We start from the raw sequence: 18,396 nt of genomic DNA, 5'->3' as shown, positions 1-18,396 counted from the left end.
CAGCTCACAGATGTGTTGGACTGGTAAGGTTGTCAGTAACTCATAGGCAATGTTGAAAAATCAAGAGTTGTAGTTTTGCCACCGTTGTCTATCATGAGAACATCAAGGACAATCTGATTCCTGTTGGTTGCCCCAAGAAGCCCAGGGCTCCCCGTTGACCCTCAGTGCTATGTTGCCTTCTATGTGAGCCTTTCCTTGAGCATCTCTTTGAAACAACAAGGTGCAACTTCCCCCATGCTGCACTTGCCATTCCCCTCCTGCTTAATTCTTCTCCACGGCCTTACCACCTTCTGACCCAACAAACCATTTACTCATTTATTGATTCCCCCACTGAATATGTAAGCTCCAGTGGGCAACTTTTTTTTTTTTTTGGTCAGTATCCCTGGTGCCTAAAACAGTGCCTGGCACACAGACAGGTACCCAGGAGAATGACTGAATGTCGAGAGTATGCTACCATCTTTTGCTTAAAGTATGGCTGCCAAGAAGGAAAAAAAAATCAGAGAAATGCCTCGGAGGACAAAGGAATGTATTCCTCTATTATATCAGAACCTCACAGGACCAGGCATCCCATATATACAAAGCACGGGTTATATTTCAAGATGTCATGAGGAGAGTTGTATTACAGGTATTTCATGATCTAGCTAAAATAAATTAGATTAAATGTGCTAGAAATACAAGTTATACCCCTGTGGGTGCCCAGGCCACTAGGACTGGGAGAACTGGGCTTGATTAGGGTCAAAGAACTGTAGGAAGAACCCACACCAGGCTGCTGGGCCTGTAGTCTTGGAAGAAGCAGTGCTCCTGGAAACATTCTATTCCACCCCATCCCTTTCCCCCCACATTGGGCCCTGCAAAATGCAGCCCTCTCTTCCAGCAGCTGCTGGAAACAGCAATGTCACTTTGGATCCCCTCTCTGTTACAGCCTGGTAAAGGGCTGTTCAGAGTCCCAGCTGGGGCAGTTTGATTTCTGGAGCTGCTGTGCCTTTCCACCAAGACCTGCACCTCCTACCTCCTTATGGGTGCCTTTTAAAGAAGAGACAATGCTTTCCTCCAAATCTAGCCCTACAATCTAGCCCTGACCCAACTTTCTAGCTTTTCCTAGTCAGAACCCATGCTCCAGGAAATGGAACTATTTGCTGTTCTGTGACTGTGGCCCCTATACCTTCCTGCTCTCATGTATTCATCCCAGCAATGCTTCCTGAGGACTTATCATATGCCAGGCACTGTGCACAGTCCATTGGGCAATAGCGAGACAGCAGAGGTTGCTGCCCCCATGGAGCCTGCATCCTAGCATGTGACTCTGACCTCACTTCTGGAATGTCCTGTGCCCCAGGGATGTTTTACACAGCTCTCAAGGGGACCAAGGAGGTTCTTCAGCAAGTAAACCTGACGCCAGGGTGGGGTTGGGGGGTTCTTTAGCAAGTCCTCTCACTCTTCTCACTGACCACTCCAGCCCCAGCCGCTCCACCCTGCCTCCATCTCTGCCTCTATGCCAGCTGCAGGACCCGCTCGCTGCTCTCAGCAAACACAGCTGACTTTTCTGTTGTTGTTTCCAATGGCCTGGACTTATTTATTTTATAACAACAACAACAATAAATATATATTTTTGAATTGTCAGTTATATGTCCTTTATCAGTTAGTTCTTAATGAAAACTCATGTTTCTAGATAACCCTAGCTACTAGTTTCCCTTTTTTTCTTCAAATATGGAAACACATTTAATTTGGATAATTTAAAGAAAATGTCATTTTTGTTCTCATTGCCAAAGTATTTCAAAAAGTGTTCTTATAAAGTGCCTCAAAATAGTTTCTTGAAGGATCTTAAGATTATATATGTGTGTGTGTCTTATATGTATGTATGTGTATGTGTCAATTATGTATGTGTATGTCTTAAGATTATATATATTATATGTACATATGTGTATATATGTCTATAAATGTATATACATACACTTATATATGTCCATATATATCATAAGACCACTATATATATTTCCCAGAAAGTCAGATACAAGAATGTCATTAAAACAAGATGAATAATGAAAAGCGAGAAAGGTGAGTTAGCTGGACATCTAAGAATCATCCTAGAAAAGGAGCGATAAGGTAAATTGAGGTAAAACCCTGGCTCTTTGCTCATGGCTCCACAGGAGAAGGGCAGTGAGTTTTGAGGCTCTCATTCTCTAGTAAATGAATCTATACTGTTTAGCACTGGCTATAAATTGTCTCCTCTTCCCATTTTGAAAGCACTGAATTAGACAAAGATACTGTTTTTGTCAATAAAGAAGTTCACTGAGCAGAGGAGGACATCTCTTTAAGAAGTATCTTGGAACAACAGCATCGAATTTACCAGATTGCTTTTATCAGTGTTATTCTAGTGCACTATTTACCCAGTTGTTCCTACTTTTATCTACAGGCCATAAATATAATGCCAAGCTGTGATTTAGGGCATCTATTTTCAAGCATTGAGTGCTATAAAAGTAGAAAATACCTGGATTTGAGAGAAAAGGGGTTTCTTTGGAAGTGTATCCAACAATTCCCACAACTTCATCACCAACAGGAAGAACTTTGTATGGCAAATAAAGTCCTGATATTTGAGAGGCTAGTGGCCCCTTTGCTTTAATGTTTGCACTCAGAATTGGAAATTTGGCCTCTTTGAGGAGTGGCTCGATTAGTCCTTCTACACCATTATCAAATTCATGATTTCCCAGTGCCTAGATAAAACAGAAAAGAAAAAAAGAATTACATACTTTAAAAACATAACATTAGTCCAGTATTTCCCAAAACTGACTAAGCTCTATGAGATATATTCCATGATTTTGTGTCCTCCTCACCTGGGTCAGGCCCAGGAACATTCAGATCATCATATTGGTTAAGAATTGCTACCCAGGTGTCACACCACCTAATAAAGGTGGTTTGCCAATGTGCATACACAATACCTGGAGAGCTGGCCAGGGTCCACTGTCCCACCATCTCAGATTGGGGGCAGGTTCGAATGTTCACATTTACCAGCCTCTGCCCAATTTTTCCCTGTTGTTTTTCTCTCATAAACCCACATTTCAGACCCCATGATTCAAGCCACGATCTGCTGGAGAGAATGATTAACATCAGCAGGACTTTAGCAAAAGGCAACCTGAAATGTATGGTTGGCAGAGACCAAAGACCTCCTTCCTCATTTCATCTCCTCGGTCATCATTCACCTAGGTTCCCACAATTGCTTCTTCCCAAGCACTCCTGTGGTCCTCTAATTCTTCTGGGAAGATGAAGATCCTCAATAGCGGGCAGGAGCTAGCGTCTCCAGGTGTTCCAGTGTGGCTCTGGCTTCCTTCTCCAGTCAGCTCTGGGCACCCTTTGCTCCAGTCCCAGCAGTTTCACATCTGGGGAAGAACTCCATGGTGAAATGATTACGTGACCTTCAGCAGGTTCTGAACCTGCTCCCAGCTCAGGGCTTCAGGGGGAGCAGGGATGGTGACAAGCAATCCTTGTTTCCCACCTTCTTATCTCTCTCCCATTCCTCACTGGTTGAGGAGTGGCTGCTGGGTACAAAACTACCCATTGTCTGTCATTGTGCAGCTCCCCGTAGTGCGTTGGGGGTTGGGGGGGAGTGGGGGGAATCCATGCAGAGGCCCCACTGACAAAGCATGACATGTCAGCTGGCTTCCCAGAAAACCTTCCTCTCCTTCCTCCATTGGCCTCCTGGATACACCCATCTCCTCTGGCCCCCTACCTACCTGCTCTGGCTGCCAAGGCTGGTTTGCTAACTTAGTACTTAAACCAGCAAATCTCAGACTTTCTAAATACCACATCCAGTTTCCTTTCACTTTGCGGGTCATCTAGGAACACGCATGAAGTCCTGGCTGGTGACCCGTCCATTTAAATGAGGGCCCTGTGCACTCTCTTACAGCCTCACCCTCTTCCTTCCTTGCTCATTCCACACTCTGTAATGGCATGTTAGCAGGGTCTTTCTTTTATATCAGTCTCCTGACTATATAAGTGCTCCTGGGCCACCAGGCCCTGCCACCTCTCCTGCTCAGTGCTGTCCCCCTCCTTGGCACGCAGGCATTCACTGAGTACCTGTGCCTCCAAGGGTTGTGTATACATCCTCATGTGAATGTGTTTATGCATAGAAAGCAGCACAATATGTTTACATTCCTACATATTTGTCTCCCCTATTAAATTCAGAATTTCTAAATTTGCCTTTTCCCCCATCTCTCATGATCTACTCATTTTTACCTCTTCCTGTTATCTAATTAACTTTCCTCTTAAAAGCTGATCTGGTCTTACAGGTTCTTGCAGGCTTGGGTAATTGTTATTTTTTCCTTCTATTCTTAGAATGTTATCATTTTTTTTCCTATGGTGAAATAAGTCTCCCTTGTTATAGTACAATAACTTTCTTGCTTAACTATAAACTTATTTTGTTTTTAATGAATGTTTCTACAGTTCTTCAAGAAAGACTATCCAACTTGTTAGCCACCTTGCAGTTTAACAGCAACATTATATTCCTAGCACTTGGCAATAACTGAAGTTATAGTTTTCATTGATTTGTTTGATGCCTTCTTCACCTCCCCATCCTAACTTGAGCCTATTCCTCCTGAAAGTAGTGACTTTGACTGTCTTTTCAACTCTCTTGCCCCATGGGGAGAGGAGCCCCTGATTCATGGTGCTCAATGTGGTGGGATGGACTGAGTAAATGATCTCATTCCTACTCATACCTTCAACTGTAAACTGAAAATCTCCAGCCCTGACTTTTCTCCTGACGTCTAGATCTGTATGTCAACTGCCATGTGTCATTTCCTCCCAATGTCTCAAAAGTGCCCCAAGCTTACCAGGCTCAAAGCCCCTTCCCTGTGACTCACAGTCTTGGCCCAAGATGCCAGTCAATAAAGCCAGAAACCCTGGTGCGTTGGAGTCCCGCCCTCTCCCCTCTCCCTCACCATCACTTCCTCTGGCATCCCTCTCCCTTAAATGCTCCAGTTTCCATCCACCTATTGTTGCTGCCTTAGTGTGCTCCTGGTCTACCACAGCCTCCTAACTCGGTTTCCAGCTATTCTCGTTTCTTTCGCTAAACCATTCTTTATATTGCTGCCAGAAAAATTTTTCTCAAATGCAAACCTGACCTTGGCACTCTCCACCTTAGGTCTCTACAGAGGCACAGCCTTTATGATAGAAGTAAACACCCTAAGCAGGGTCCATGGGGCTCTTAGGGATCTGGTTTTGCCTTCCCCTCCAGCCTCATTCCTGACACCCACCACATAAAGTGTGACGAAACAAGGCAGGGGTAGCTCCCTCCCAGGCTCCTCCCGCTCCTCAGCAGTGACCCAGGGCACATCTCAGAACCGCAGTTTCCTCTGGAAGGGCAGTGAACGAATAAAATAAAAGCAGTTAAGGAAACGAGTCAGCATTGAGTCGGCACTTGCCACATGCCAGCGTCATGGAAAGTGAGTTTGTATAGAGTACAGAAAATCTGATCTCATGCTGTGAGAGTGGTACTCTTACGGCGCTCATTTTACTGATGAGAAAATCTGAGATCTAGAGAAGTTAAACAAATTGTTGAAGATCACACAATTTGTAAGTGGGAGCTGGGACTAGAACCACTTCGGTTTGATTCCAAAGTTCTTAACCTCTGTGTTTGGCTGTACGTTTGCATAAAGCCTAGCCCACACAAAGCACTAAAAAAAAAAAAAAAAAAAAAAAAAAAAAAAAAAAAAAAAATTCCTAACTACTTGCACAGCAAATGTATCCCTTGCACTACCACAGTGCAAGTAGTTAGTACTACCACGGCAGGGATTCACTGTTGAATGAATAAATGAATGAATGAAAGAATTACTAACAAGTTTCTTTCTTCTATACATAGCTAACTTTTCCACAGAAATTAGTGCAGACAAATTCCTTTGTAAATACTTATTTTCTTTAGAAACTTGTATTTTCATCGGACTTCCTTCTACCAGTTTTTCTTCTATTGCACTTACGAGAACTCAGTGATTCCTAAGCTCTTCAGGATCATGCTACTCACCTCAGTACATCAAGTTCCCACCACACCGAGGCATACTTCAGGCACTCAAAAAATCTTGTAAATACATTGATCTAGTTTATTCATTTCTGTTATTTTTGATTAATAACATGAAAACATCTCAGGAAAAGACGCCCAAGAGAAGAACATAGAGCAGTGAAATACAGGGGATCGTAACAGAGCAGATAATCTTATTCCACCTTTTTTGGTCCTCTCTGAACGTTCCCATGTAACTTTCCTTATGTGTTCCTGTACATTTTTTGTAGCTAAACTGTTACTTGCCACTTATTGTTTAACCATCAGTTTAGGTATGTGATTTCCATGACCCTAAATCATATCTTTTTTTATTTGTATAAATGTATGGGGTACCTAAATCATGTTCTGATGCTCTTTCTCTCTTGTTCTGTTGCTTTCCAAACATTTCATTACTAAGATTGAGCTCATTCATTCACGAACCCTATTCCTTCACTAATTCTAGCCCTATGACATTTGTATATGTTTACTAAAAACACTAAACTTCACCAAATGCACTTTTCTGTAATTTAAGAGAGCAAAGCCCAGCAAAATGATCTTCAGTATCTCCAACAGCAAAATCATAGAAATATAATGTGAGCATCTGGCCCACCCCCAGCTCCTCACCCCCACCACTTTCTTTATGTAGGAGAAAGCCTAAAACACTATTTTTAAAAAAAGAATTGATGACCTTATATGAAAGAAACTTTCCACACTCACACAGAACAATTAACAAACTCTCAAGAAATTGTTTCATTCACAAACAAGTGCCAGTAAGGTATTAGTAGAAATATAAAGGTAACTCGTAAATTAAAACACAGAAATGAAAACAAGAAAACCTGGGCAATTGTCCAGAGAGGGCTACTGGAGTGCCAGGCTGTGAATTGTGAAGCTGTTGGCTAAGCTTTTCACCTGTTTCCAAGCAACTTGTTTTCTCACTTTACAACGAAGACATTGCTTAACTACTTTTTACCAAGTTTGTTTCAAATCCTGACTTCTGAAAAGTTTTAATGGTTCACACACCAAATCATACCAAAATGGAGCCCATTTAAAAGAAGCAGGATGAGTGAGTAGTTTTATTAATCATTCAGTAATCATCTGCTGGGCACTGGTGCCAGAGCTCACCTGGTGTCACAGAGAACATAGGGTCAATCTGATGTGTGAACAGACAGCCACAGTGCCACAGTGGACAGATGGTTGGAGACATGTGTGCAAGGTACAGCTGATACACCAGAGACAGACGTCTGCAGTAGAGGTGTTATGGAGAGACCTCAAAGATGTCACACCTTGAACTGTGTCATAAGCAGCTCATGGCATCCGGGTGATTTGGTGCTCCTGGAACTGAGGGCATCTGAAAATCTGGCAGAAAAAAAAAATGATGCTGCTAAGAGCATCGCTGGGAGATCAGGGAGGGTCTGCATTGTGTCCAAGGAATCAGGGCTTTCATTTTGAGGGAAGTGGGAAGCCTTGAAGAGAAAGTAGGGCTGGAGGCAGTCTGGGGGTGCTTGGAAAGCTCAGTCTGGCAGCCTGCAGTGAATGGATGGGAGCTGCATGAGCCTGGTGGTGAAGAGACTGGCAAGAAGACACCTCTCCCGCAGGGGAGAGATGACACGGCAAGTGGGGCAGTGGGAATGTGGTTGGGAGGTGACACTGAGGGGACAGTGCAGGAGTAGAAGCCACAGGAATATTCAGCTGGCTGGGCACGAGGGCACGGGCAGGGTAGAGGATGGGGCTTCTGGTGTTTCACTGCTCCTCCGTGCATTTCCAACAGGAACCATATGCATCCTCACAAGTGTCTCGCTCACAGCGTCACTGGAGCTAAGCGCCCTTCTCTGCTGGTTGGCCTGGCAGGATAGGGAGGAGTGGGGAGCTAAGGGGAGATTGGGGGCAGAAGGAGCAGTTACCCCCAATCTCTCTAGACAACTCCACAAAGTGACTCTTGAAACAGAAGAGAGAGGGGTGCTAGGCCTCTACCCCACCTGTCCCCTGCCATCTCTCAGTGTCTTAACTCATTTTGCCTGGTTTCAAGCTAGGCAGGACCGAAATGGGGGTGGGAGTTGGGGTGTCATCTCAACCTTTGGAAAAAGCCTAACTGTTAGCTCTTGGAATAAAAATTCTGCTGCAGGTTGAGGCAAACTAACCAATGATGCTGTACCAGGGTCTCGTCAGAGCTGCGTCACAGTGATCTCACAGCTTTATATATCTGGAGACACTCATTTCCCAGTTAAGAAAGCAGCCTCTGTCTCAGGTGCAACCTAACTGCCTCTTGGCCTGTGAGGCTTTTCCAGCCTTCAGGGCTTTGTGGCTTGCTTGCTTTTTGTGGCTCAATTTCCTGCTAAAGTTATCACTGTGGCTGTTGTGTTCATTTGTCAGAGGCTTTCAAAACAGAAGTCTTTACTATTTTGGTACCCCAGGCCAGAAAGACTGTGTTTTGTAAACTTTTTTTCCATTACAACACACATAGAAAATGATGAGACTTGTACAGAATTCAAGGTCACATGGATGGGGCTGCCAGGGGCAACTGGACAAGGGGCTGAAGGACCAAAAACTCCAGCCTCAGGATTTAACTCTGTCTCTTTCCGCCTCCCCCCAATTATTTATTTGTTCATTCATTCATTAAATATTTACCAAATATTTCTCCTGTGTTAGATACATTTTAAATGGTTATAGGGATCAATTAATGCATATTATTTAATTATTTAATAACAGGGAGAGGGACTGCTTTGATCAATCAATTCTAACTGGGGAGATCAGGAAATGGGAGATTTCTCTATAAAAATAAAATGTTCCAGAATAGTAAGAGGCCTTCATGGAAGATGGCTGGATGTCCACTGACCTCTGTGTCTCCTCCTGCAGACAATGCAGACCAACGTCCTGCAGGCCAGGGTCAAGTCTGAGGCCTCCATCCTGGTTCCTGTGTTAGTCACCATCTCTGACCTGCTCTCACACCACGTGTTTTCATTCCTCTTGCTCTCACCCCAGGAGTGTTCTCATGATTTCTTTCATTCACCCATTTACTCAATACCAACGGGAGCATTCATTTACAGGTGAAAAGAGAAAATGGAGAAGTGGCAGCTCTTCCTTGGAAGAGCTTTGGGAAAAAAACATAGAAGTTGGCACATGGCCTCAGGACAGTGTGGTTACGCAGCAGAGTTTCAGTGTGACTGCTAAATTCAGTTGCAGATTCCATCCACATTGCGTGTGGGTAAAATGTGATAAAGAGAAAAGTCAGAAGGATTCTTCCCTCTTTATTTAAAAGTATTACCTCTACCATTTGTTACTTGCTAAAGATATATTTTACTGTTGTGAAAAAACCAATAAATAGATTCCATGCTTATTATTATATTAGTACAGGATGGAAAATAATTTTATCTTGAGTGCCATCTCTAGTTGATTGACAGTAACTCCATGCAGTATGGGGATAAGGAGGATTCTGAGGCTCAGTCCAAACACAGTGGGAAAGGCTGACTAAATCAATTGACTTCTCTCTTCTTAGGGACAAGTTTTTCTTAGTATCTGCCATGCACAGGGTAAGGGCTAGGGGAGGGTCACATAATGATATCATGCATTTGTTTGCATTTCAACTTGGGTGAGTACCCGTTTAATTTAGTTTCCAAGAGATGATAATTGAATGTTATTTTGAATTCTTTTTAGTATATGAATAGAGATATTATTACTTCATAATTACCTGAAGTAATTTCCAAATAAGGTCATCGTATATTCCCAAAGGGAAGGTAGTTTTTGGCCTGTGTAGAGAATTCATGTGAATTACAAGCCAAACTTTATACACAAGCTTTCTGTCATGCCTAACTAATTGCAAGATATTTTTAATAATCAAAACAAGAAACTTGGATTCAGAAACTTGGATTCAGAATATCTTCATTCTTCGATCGTTGATTCATATGACCTTCTGGGTCTTATTCTTAGTGAACAGGGTTTACCCAAAGCCACTGGACTTTTATAAGCTATCCACATCAAATGTAAATATTGACAAATACCCCCAGAAGGTGTTAAAAATACCAGACTGTATCCCACAGGGTTCATTTAACAATAACAACAGGATTTTGAGTCACAGAAGAATAAAATCTCCTTTGGTTCTTCACATTTTCATTTGGTTTTGGCTTTAAACATCAGGCAAAATTCCAGGTATTTTGGTGTCAAAAATACTGGGCTGGGCTAGGCTAGGGAATGGAAACTAGAGGGATGAGGCAGTAAAAATGTTCCGAGTGATGACAAGAGGCTGAAACATGTCAGAAGGGAAACAAAGAAATGTTAGATGGTAAAACAAAGGAAAGCAGAGTTTCTTTAAAAGCAGTGTAGGATGCATGATACGGAAGAAAAGAATTTTTCTAATCCACATAAATAAGTTCTAATAATGTCAAAAAGACATTTGTCAGAGGTTTGCAGCACATTTATTTAGCGAGTCACTTACACACTAGCTCATTCGTTAAGGGCTGAGGTTGCAGGAAGCCCTATAATTGAAGAGCTAAAGAGACAGCCTAGGCTGGGCATGGTGGCTCATGCCTGTAATCCCAGCATTTTGGGAGGCAAGAAGGGATGATTGCTTGAGCCCAGGAGTTTGAGACCAGCTTAGGCAACATTGGGAGACTCTCTCTCTCTCTCTTTTTTAAAGAGAGACAGCCTGATTTATTATACGACGGGGCTCCGTTGCCAATCACTCAACATCATCCAGGGAGGATTACAAATTACATTTGTTTTGGTTGATAGGTTTCTGGCATTGTTGCCCACTTCTGATGTTGAGTTGGCTTCCATCCCTGCAGTCCTGGGCCAGGGAATGTTGGCCACAGCAGGTGAATGTGGCATCCCACTGAATGGCAGGAAACACCCTGGGACTCAACCCAGCTGCACCTGGGTTTGGTTGTTGAAAGAATGCATGAATGAGCAAGTACCAAATAGACAGCATTCTACTTGTATGGGGAGGGGGTATGTGCAAACTCTCCATACATGCAAAATAGGCACATCAACATTCAGAATTAACTGCCCAACTAATTGAGGTTCAGGAAGGTTCAATTATATCTCTGAGGGGCTAGAGGGCTCCAGCTAATATTTGGATTATATATAGAACTAATTATTCAAGTGAGGGAAAAGAAGTGTCAAAAGAATATTCAAATTCCAGTTATGTGGCTGAGGAAAATAAACACTGGAGAGTACAGAGCATTCAGATGTATTTGTGAGTGATGTGCAGAAAGCTGCCAATATGATGTTGATTTGTTTGGTTCTCTCCAATTTTCAGTTAAGAAAACAACAAATGCTATTAATAGTACAAGGACAAGATGAGCTGAGAAACTACCTTTGCTTCCTCTCTCCCCTGCCTGAAGCTGGTCATCCAGTACCTCTCTGCTCTGGAATTTAGACTGGAAAAGAGGAAGCAGAGGCCTGAGGCCACAGCCCCAGGATGGGAGTGGTGCTGTTCCTGTCTCTGAGGTTAGGGATCCATAACCCCCTAGACATTCACAACTTCTGACACCTGAGCTTTAGGAATAATTACTTTTTTGGTGGTTGTTGCCTTTTTAAAAGTGTCATTGCAAACAGGATCTCTCTTTCAAGCTTCCCAAACTAGTATTGCTAATTTTTCTTTCCCCAAGAAAGGCTTCATGATTGAAGATAAAGTAATTCTGACAGTTTCCTTTAGCATAAGAGTCCTTGTAAGCACTTGTCTCTCTTCTTAGGCCAAATGGAAGCACCTGAAAGACCTACGCTATCTCTCCACAAGTTTTTAGGGGAGAAGAAACATGCTTACTGCTGATTTGGGCATAGATGCTAAATATGAGGGTCTGATGTGTCTTCTTCTACAGACCAGATCTTTAGCTCAAGAATCCCCATGCACAGGTATTAGAATTTCAGTCACTTTTGCTTTGCTGTTTAACCTCTCTCCTTTATAGATCTTACCCAGCCCCTCTGTGTGGTTAAGAGGAACTCGAATGGCTGTTATCCACTCTGCTATCTTCTGAAGAGTAATTTTCACCCTAGCAGGTCCTGATCGCTATCCTCAGCACTTAGCAGAGAGCCTGGCATGTGGTAATGCTGAATGAAGATTTGCAGATTGAATGAATAAATGAGCCCCAAAGACTCAGGCTCAAAACTGGGCTCATACTCCTCCCATTCCCCAGGCCATCATTTCTGTTGCTACCATAGTAACATCCCGCGAGCATCCTGGAAACCTCTTCACCTGCAAACAGTGGCCAAATGGAAGCACCTGAAAGACCTATGCTATCTTTCCACAAGGAAATAGCTGCCAAAAAAATAAATAAACTTTGAAGGAGAAATTAGAGAGTTGTCATGCAAACTTAGACTTGTCCAGAGACAAACCAAGTGATGTAGGCAGATTAGAAGCAAGAGAGAGGGGTGGGGAGGAGCTGAGGTGCTGAGAAGTAACATGCGATAGACCACCCTCTCCAATTCCTCCATTTTATAGATAAGGAAACCACTGCCAAACTCACAGAGCTAATAAGTGGAAGAGCCAAGAAGTAAAATCTGGGTGTTCTGACGTCCCATCCAAATCTCTTTCCACTGCTCCTGTCTGCCACAGCCCTGTACAGTCCAATGGTGCCCAGTAAGTCCAGGAAAAGTCTTCAGATTGCATTTCAGGGCTTGAGGTAGCAGGCCTCAGCTGTCAGCGGTAAGCTGAAGTAGAACAATACAGCCCCTGTGTAGAAGCATTAAAACCTGCTAACTCTACCATTGCCTGGTGCTTGAACCCTCGTAATCATCTTTTGATTACACCCTCTCCTGAGCCACCCCTGCCAAGAGAAGGTGAGTACAGCCAGCACGTACTGTGGGCTGGCCCTGTGCTAAGCACATTATGTGTACTACTATCTCTTCTAAACCCCACAGCACCCTAGGGGTGGAGACAACAATCACATACCTCACACATGTGGAAATGGAGGTTTCATGAGATTAAATAACCTGCTCCCAGTCCATAGATTCTAAGTGGTAGGAAGGGGACTTGATCCCAGTCTCACCCCCACGTTTACTCCCTTAGCCCTATACCTACCAGACAGAATGCCTTTTGCAACTGGTTCCCATGGATTTGGTCTTCTCAATTATCAGAGTTCAGGCATTATCATCTCACACTTGGACTGCTGCCTGGCCTCTTTCCTCACCCTCTTCTCTCTGTCTTCTGCCTCCCACCCTTTTCTGCTCATCTTCCAAAACCGTGATTTCCCTATGTAGCTGGAAGGGTTTTTTCTCACATCAACCAATTCCCCAATTCTGTGTGGACACCAACTTGGTGTCCAACAATTCAAATGAATTCTGACATTCTCTACCTGGACTTAGCATCAGATCCCACAAGTGAGAAGGCTCAAATGCACAAGACTGCCCCCACTTTAGACACCAGTCTGAAGAGAGAGAGAGTCCTGGGCCACCTGTATTCCCAACCAACTAGTTATAAATTGGAGGTTCCCATGACCCTATCCTTAGGATTGATAATTGGCTAGAATGATTCACAGAACTTGGAAAGCACTTTACTCACCATTACTGGCTTATTATAAAGCATACGACTAGGGAACAAGCAAGTGAAGAGATGCACAGGGCAAGGCATGGGAGCAGATGGGCAGAGCTTCCATGCCCACTCTATGTACACCACCTTCCCAGCATCTCAATATGTTCACCAACTTGGAAGCTCTCTGAATCTGGTTGTTTAGGGGTCTTCATGAAGGTTTATCATGAAGGCATGATTGATTAATTCATTGGCTTTTGGAGACCGAACTCAATCTGTAGCCCATCTCCCCTCTCTATAAGTGGGGGAGGTAGGGCTGAAAGTTCTAACCCTCTAGTTATAAATTAGTCTTTCTGGCGACTAGCCCCCTTCCCGAAGCTATCTAAGGGTCCCCAGCCATAGATCATCTCATAAACGTACAAAAGCACACACACACACACACACACACAAACTGCTTTTTCTCTCTACTGTCACACTTAACACAGAACACTTCTGTGACCAGATGTGTGTGGGATTTCCCCCAGACACCAAGCAATTCTCCAGAAAACACAAACTGAGTGTCCTATAATTGAATTCAATTCTGATACTATCTCAAGACACTGTCAGATCCCATCGGTTAAGGGCTCAATCCTACAATACTGCTCTGACTTCAGGCTGATCACAAGCCTGAGGTTGTGCTTCTGGCTGAATAGCTATAAATCGGGGGTTTCCATTACTTCCTCCTTGGCTTCAATTAACTTGCTAGGACAGCTTACAGAACTCACTCATTAGTTTACTATAAAGGCTATTACAAAGGATATAGATGAACAGACAAGTGAAGAATGGATAGGCCAAGGTATGGGGGCAATGCGGAGCTTTCATGCCCTACCTGGGTGTGCACCCTCCAGGAACCTCCAAATGCTCAGCAACTAAAAAGCTCCTCACATCTTTTTCAAGAGTTTTTGTAGAGCTGAATCTCCAGTCCCACCCTCCTTTCCTGGACTTTGGTGGGTGGTACTGAAAGTTCCAACTCTTTGATCCCCTAATCTCTTGGACTTGCTGGTGACTGGCTCTATCTTGAAGCTATCTAGGGACCTCACCCTAAGTCTGCAGGAGCATAAACCCAGGTATTATCATGGGGTTTATTATGAATCACAAAGGACATTTCTATTACTTAGGAAATTTCTAGGGTTTTAGGAACTCTGTGACAGGTACTGTGGACAAGGACCAAATATTTATTTTTTATTATACCACAGTGGTCTTCTACGCAGAAACCACGTGGCTGCCCATGGCCACATAGCTCAAACTTCTTAGGTGGCCTTTAGAGTTTACACAACCTCTTCTGCCATGATTCCTGCCACCTCACTCTGGTCCAACCTGGTCCATTGTGTAGATTCCTGCCTCTACACCTTTGCCCCATCCTCCTGTCCCTTCACTGAATCAAAACATTTCACTGTAGGGCTCCAGTTGTCCAGATATGTATGGGACCTCAGAGGTAAGCTGGTTCAAATGTCTATGTTATAGATGAGGAACTGGTGATGCTGAGAAGTGAATTGCATAGCCACAGATGGTAGATTTATCTCTTAAAAGGCAGAGAGAACTGTAGTGATCTCTGAATTTCCACTGAGGAGTGTTAAAGGTGATAAGCTTTAAATTAGCAAACTATTAGGCAAACTTTCAAAAGCACAAGCCACAAGGAAAAAAAGATTAATTCAATTACAACAAATGAAGAATTTCTGTTCAATGAAAGATACCATGGACAAAATTAATAGACCTAATATCATCATAATATATTTGCAATGTCTGAAATTGATCACAGATCAAAACCTATAACTCCTGAAAGTCAAAAAATATAAAGCTAACCCAATTTAAAAAATACCAAAGAATATGAATAAGCAATTAGGGAAGAGGAAACTTAAAAAGTTAACAAACATATCAAAAAATGTCCAAACTCACTAGTTATTAGAAAAATACATGATAAAGCAGCAATGTGTATTTTACACCTACAATAAAGCTGGATACTGCCATGACATATAGGTAAAATGTAGAAATTTACACGTCCTGTTTGGGGATGGGAGTAGGTGGAAGAGGATGGAGGGTGTCAGTCATTGAGGAAACCAATCTTGTAGTACTCAAAGTATGCCCTGTGGCCAGCAATTCTGCTCCTGGGTAGAAATCCTCTGGTGAGACCATCCAGGAAGATATCTGGAGCAGCATTATTTGTGGAGGCAGGGTGTTAGATGCCATCTCCAAACCCATCAGCCAGGGAGCAGATGGGTAAAATAAGTGGAGATGGATAAAATACACAGAGCACAATTCACAGTGATGTATAGGTATAAGCGCATCTAGGGCAACATGGACAAATCATAAAAACAAGTTCAGGACAAAAGTAAGAAACAGAAAGGGCTAAATAACAGGACTAGGTATGCAATTATAAAATATAAGCACATCAAGGTTTTGAAAGTGCATGTAGAAACAAAACTATATGCGGTCCATTGATGGACACATTAGAATGTTTTCTATGTGGGAGGTGGAGGGTGGCGAACAAAGGACCATTCTATCTGACTGACCTGTCCCCTGGATGAGTTAAAGGCAGGCGCCATGGTTCCCACCCTGGCTGCTGCCTCCCCCATTTAGGAGCAATTGGCTAGGGCTAAGGCTGCCGTCTTATGGGCAGGAAGTGGGCTCAGCAGCCAGGGCCTCAGAAGCAGCAGCCAAGCGGAGAAAAGGCACGCTTCTAGGGGACCCTAGAGACCTGCTCAAAGCTACCTTCCCCACAGCCTGTCTTGATGGTGAGAATCTCACCTCTGGAGGTGGATACCTTCAGTTTTGTGCTGTGGGGAGATTTCATAAGTCTGCTCAATGAGTAACTATAACAAAAATAGTTTAGGCAATGGTACTTAGGTAAGATGGTAGAGGGAAGGCAGGTGGTAGACTGTACCAGGCTGTAAGAATCAGATAATCTGATGAACAACCCAAACCTTCCCTTCCTCACAATTCCCCTCCTCCCCACCCAGGGCACAGGAAACTAACTTTCAGTGAGCACCAGCAGGGGTTATCTCATGTATTCCTCACAAAACCTCTGCAAGATGGGGGTTATCACTCCTATTTTACAGCTAAGGAACATGAAGCTCAGAGAAAGTAACCAGGCCAAGGGCATACTGTCTGTGCTTCCACGCTATCTTCCTCATGCCTCAGGGGACAACAGTCCTTCCACTGAGACAGCTACACTCACTGGTGAGTTTTGCCATCCTCTTCCCAGTTTTCTGCCTAGTAGTGGGTCCAGGGGGTCTCCAGGATTGCCCTGGGTCCTCTACAGCAATCAGGATTACTCCAGTAGGTCTAGAAAGTGTGCACCTCCTTGGAAGTTCCTGCTCGAGGGGACTCCTGTGTTTTAGCTGGATTCTAGGAAATTCCTCTTTGTCCTCCATATGCTTCAGTCCTTTTATGTGGCTCCTTTCAACTAGGTCCAGTCTCAAGGAAACTGGAGATGCCCCTCCACAACCGTTTTCCACCCTGATTTGGATCCCCACTGTCCTAGGAATCAATATGTGGTGAGTGGTTATGGTGGAGGAACATTTATACCACAACAGCAATAAATTCTCTGAGGGTTAGTATAATATAAACAATTGACAATGAAACATCTTTGCAATACAGGAGTACAGCAGAGCTTTAGCACATGCTTTAGCACTACAGAACTGGGATTTTATGCAGGTCAAATAATGTTTGACAAACTCCCAAGCTGCACAGAGTAAGTCCTGAGGACACAGCCATCTAACCTTGCCATTTGATCTGCTCCCAATCTTTACCCCCTGCCAACATTATGTAAGTAGCCTACTTTTCCTCAGAACCCAATTCAATTTTCTTGAGCAAAATTTGAAAGAAAGTAATTTCATCCAACAAAAAGGATTCTGAACAAACACAGAAGGGATAGGCTGTAACTTACAGCAGTTTACTCAGGCCTCACCTAGATATCCTGTCATAAACATTTGATACCATGATTAACACCAGGAGCTCAACTAGACTTACAAGAGGGAAATATTATTAGGGAAAACCAGGAATTCTTCATTCTTATTTTTCCACTAAAAAGGGTTCACACAATTGTGGAGAAAACAGTGTCACAAAAAGTAAAGTTTACAAAGTCGTGGTTTATATGCAAAATAAAACAAACACATGTAAGTTTATTCTACCCTTCTAGGAGGAAGTGGAGACACAGGATAGGAACAACTCAATTCTACAAATATTTATTTTGTCATTACTGAGTGCAAAGTGTCAGGGAAGTGTAGCTGTGGAATACCAATGCTTAAGAGACCACAGAGTTCTTGAAACCCACGAGTCTTCTTCAAATCCAGATGTGTGTGAGCCCCACCTCATGAACTCTGAAGGCTGAAGGATCAGCTGGAATTTCTGCTGCTGAGTGTCCCTGATAAGCTCAAAAGCATCAGAAGGGAGGGAGCTTTCTCTCCTTCTCTCATCTCATTAAAATGAGCTTTCTTGTTGTGGGGGTGGGGGAGGGACCTTTAAAACCAAACAATGGTGCCCGCTTATCATCTTTTCCTGTCCTCCTTTCTCCAAGTTTCCAGAGGGGAAAATAAAACCAAACAAACCCCTCAGCATTGTGCTCTCCTGACTTCTAAGCTCTTCTCATATAAAGTGTACCATTAGCCTTCTGTATCCCAGCCTGATCACACTTCCCTTTCCCTTCCACACTTGGGGACTTCACAGATTTCTCTGGACCTTTCTCTGGAGATTTCTCTGTTCTTCCTCTTCCAAAGCTCTTAAGTTTTCTTCTCCCAAGTTTCTCCACAGTCTTGCTGAATCCCTTTACTCAAGGCTTTTACACAGGGTTAAATTTGGGTGGTGGTTTGATTTTTTTTTTTTAACCACCATATATACATCTTGGTTGTACTTATTTATTACTATGCAACCACCTCTGCTC

General features: G+C 43.2%; 1 protein-coding gene across 2 annotated transcripts in view; it reads right to left on the bottom strand.

The window, feature by feature from the left end:
- Positions 1–18,396, bottom strand: part of NT5E (5'-nucleotidase ecto) — a 45,570-nt gene that overhangs the window by 25,382 nt on the left and 1,792 nt on the right. For both annotated transcript variants that reach the window (XM_055257642.2, XM_055257632.2), the window contains exon 2: positions 2,486–2,708. In XM_055257642.2, the coding sequence (XP_055113617.1) occupies positions 2,486–2,708 (223 nt within the window). The remainder of the gene's footprint in view (positions 1–2,485; positions 2,709–18,396) is intronic.

This window comes from Symphalangus syndactylus, chromosome 2, assembly GCF_028878055.3.
Source record: "Symphalangus syndactylus isolate Jambi chromosome 2, NHGRI_mSymSyn1-v2.1_pri, whole genome shotgun sequence".
NCBI lineage: Eukaryota > Metazoa > Chordata > Mammalia > Primates > Hylobatidae > Symphalangus > Symphalangus syndactylus.
This window is presented reverse-complemented; position numbering and strand designations above follow the sequence as displayed.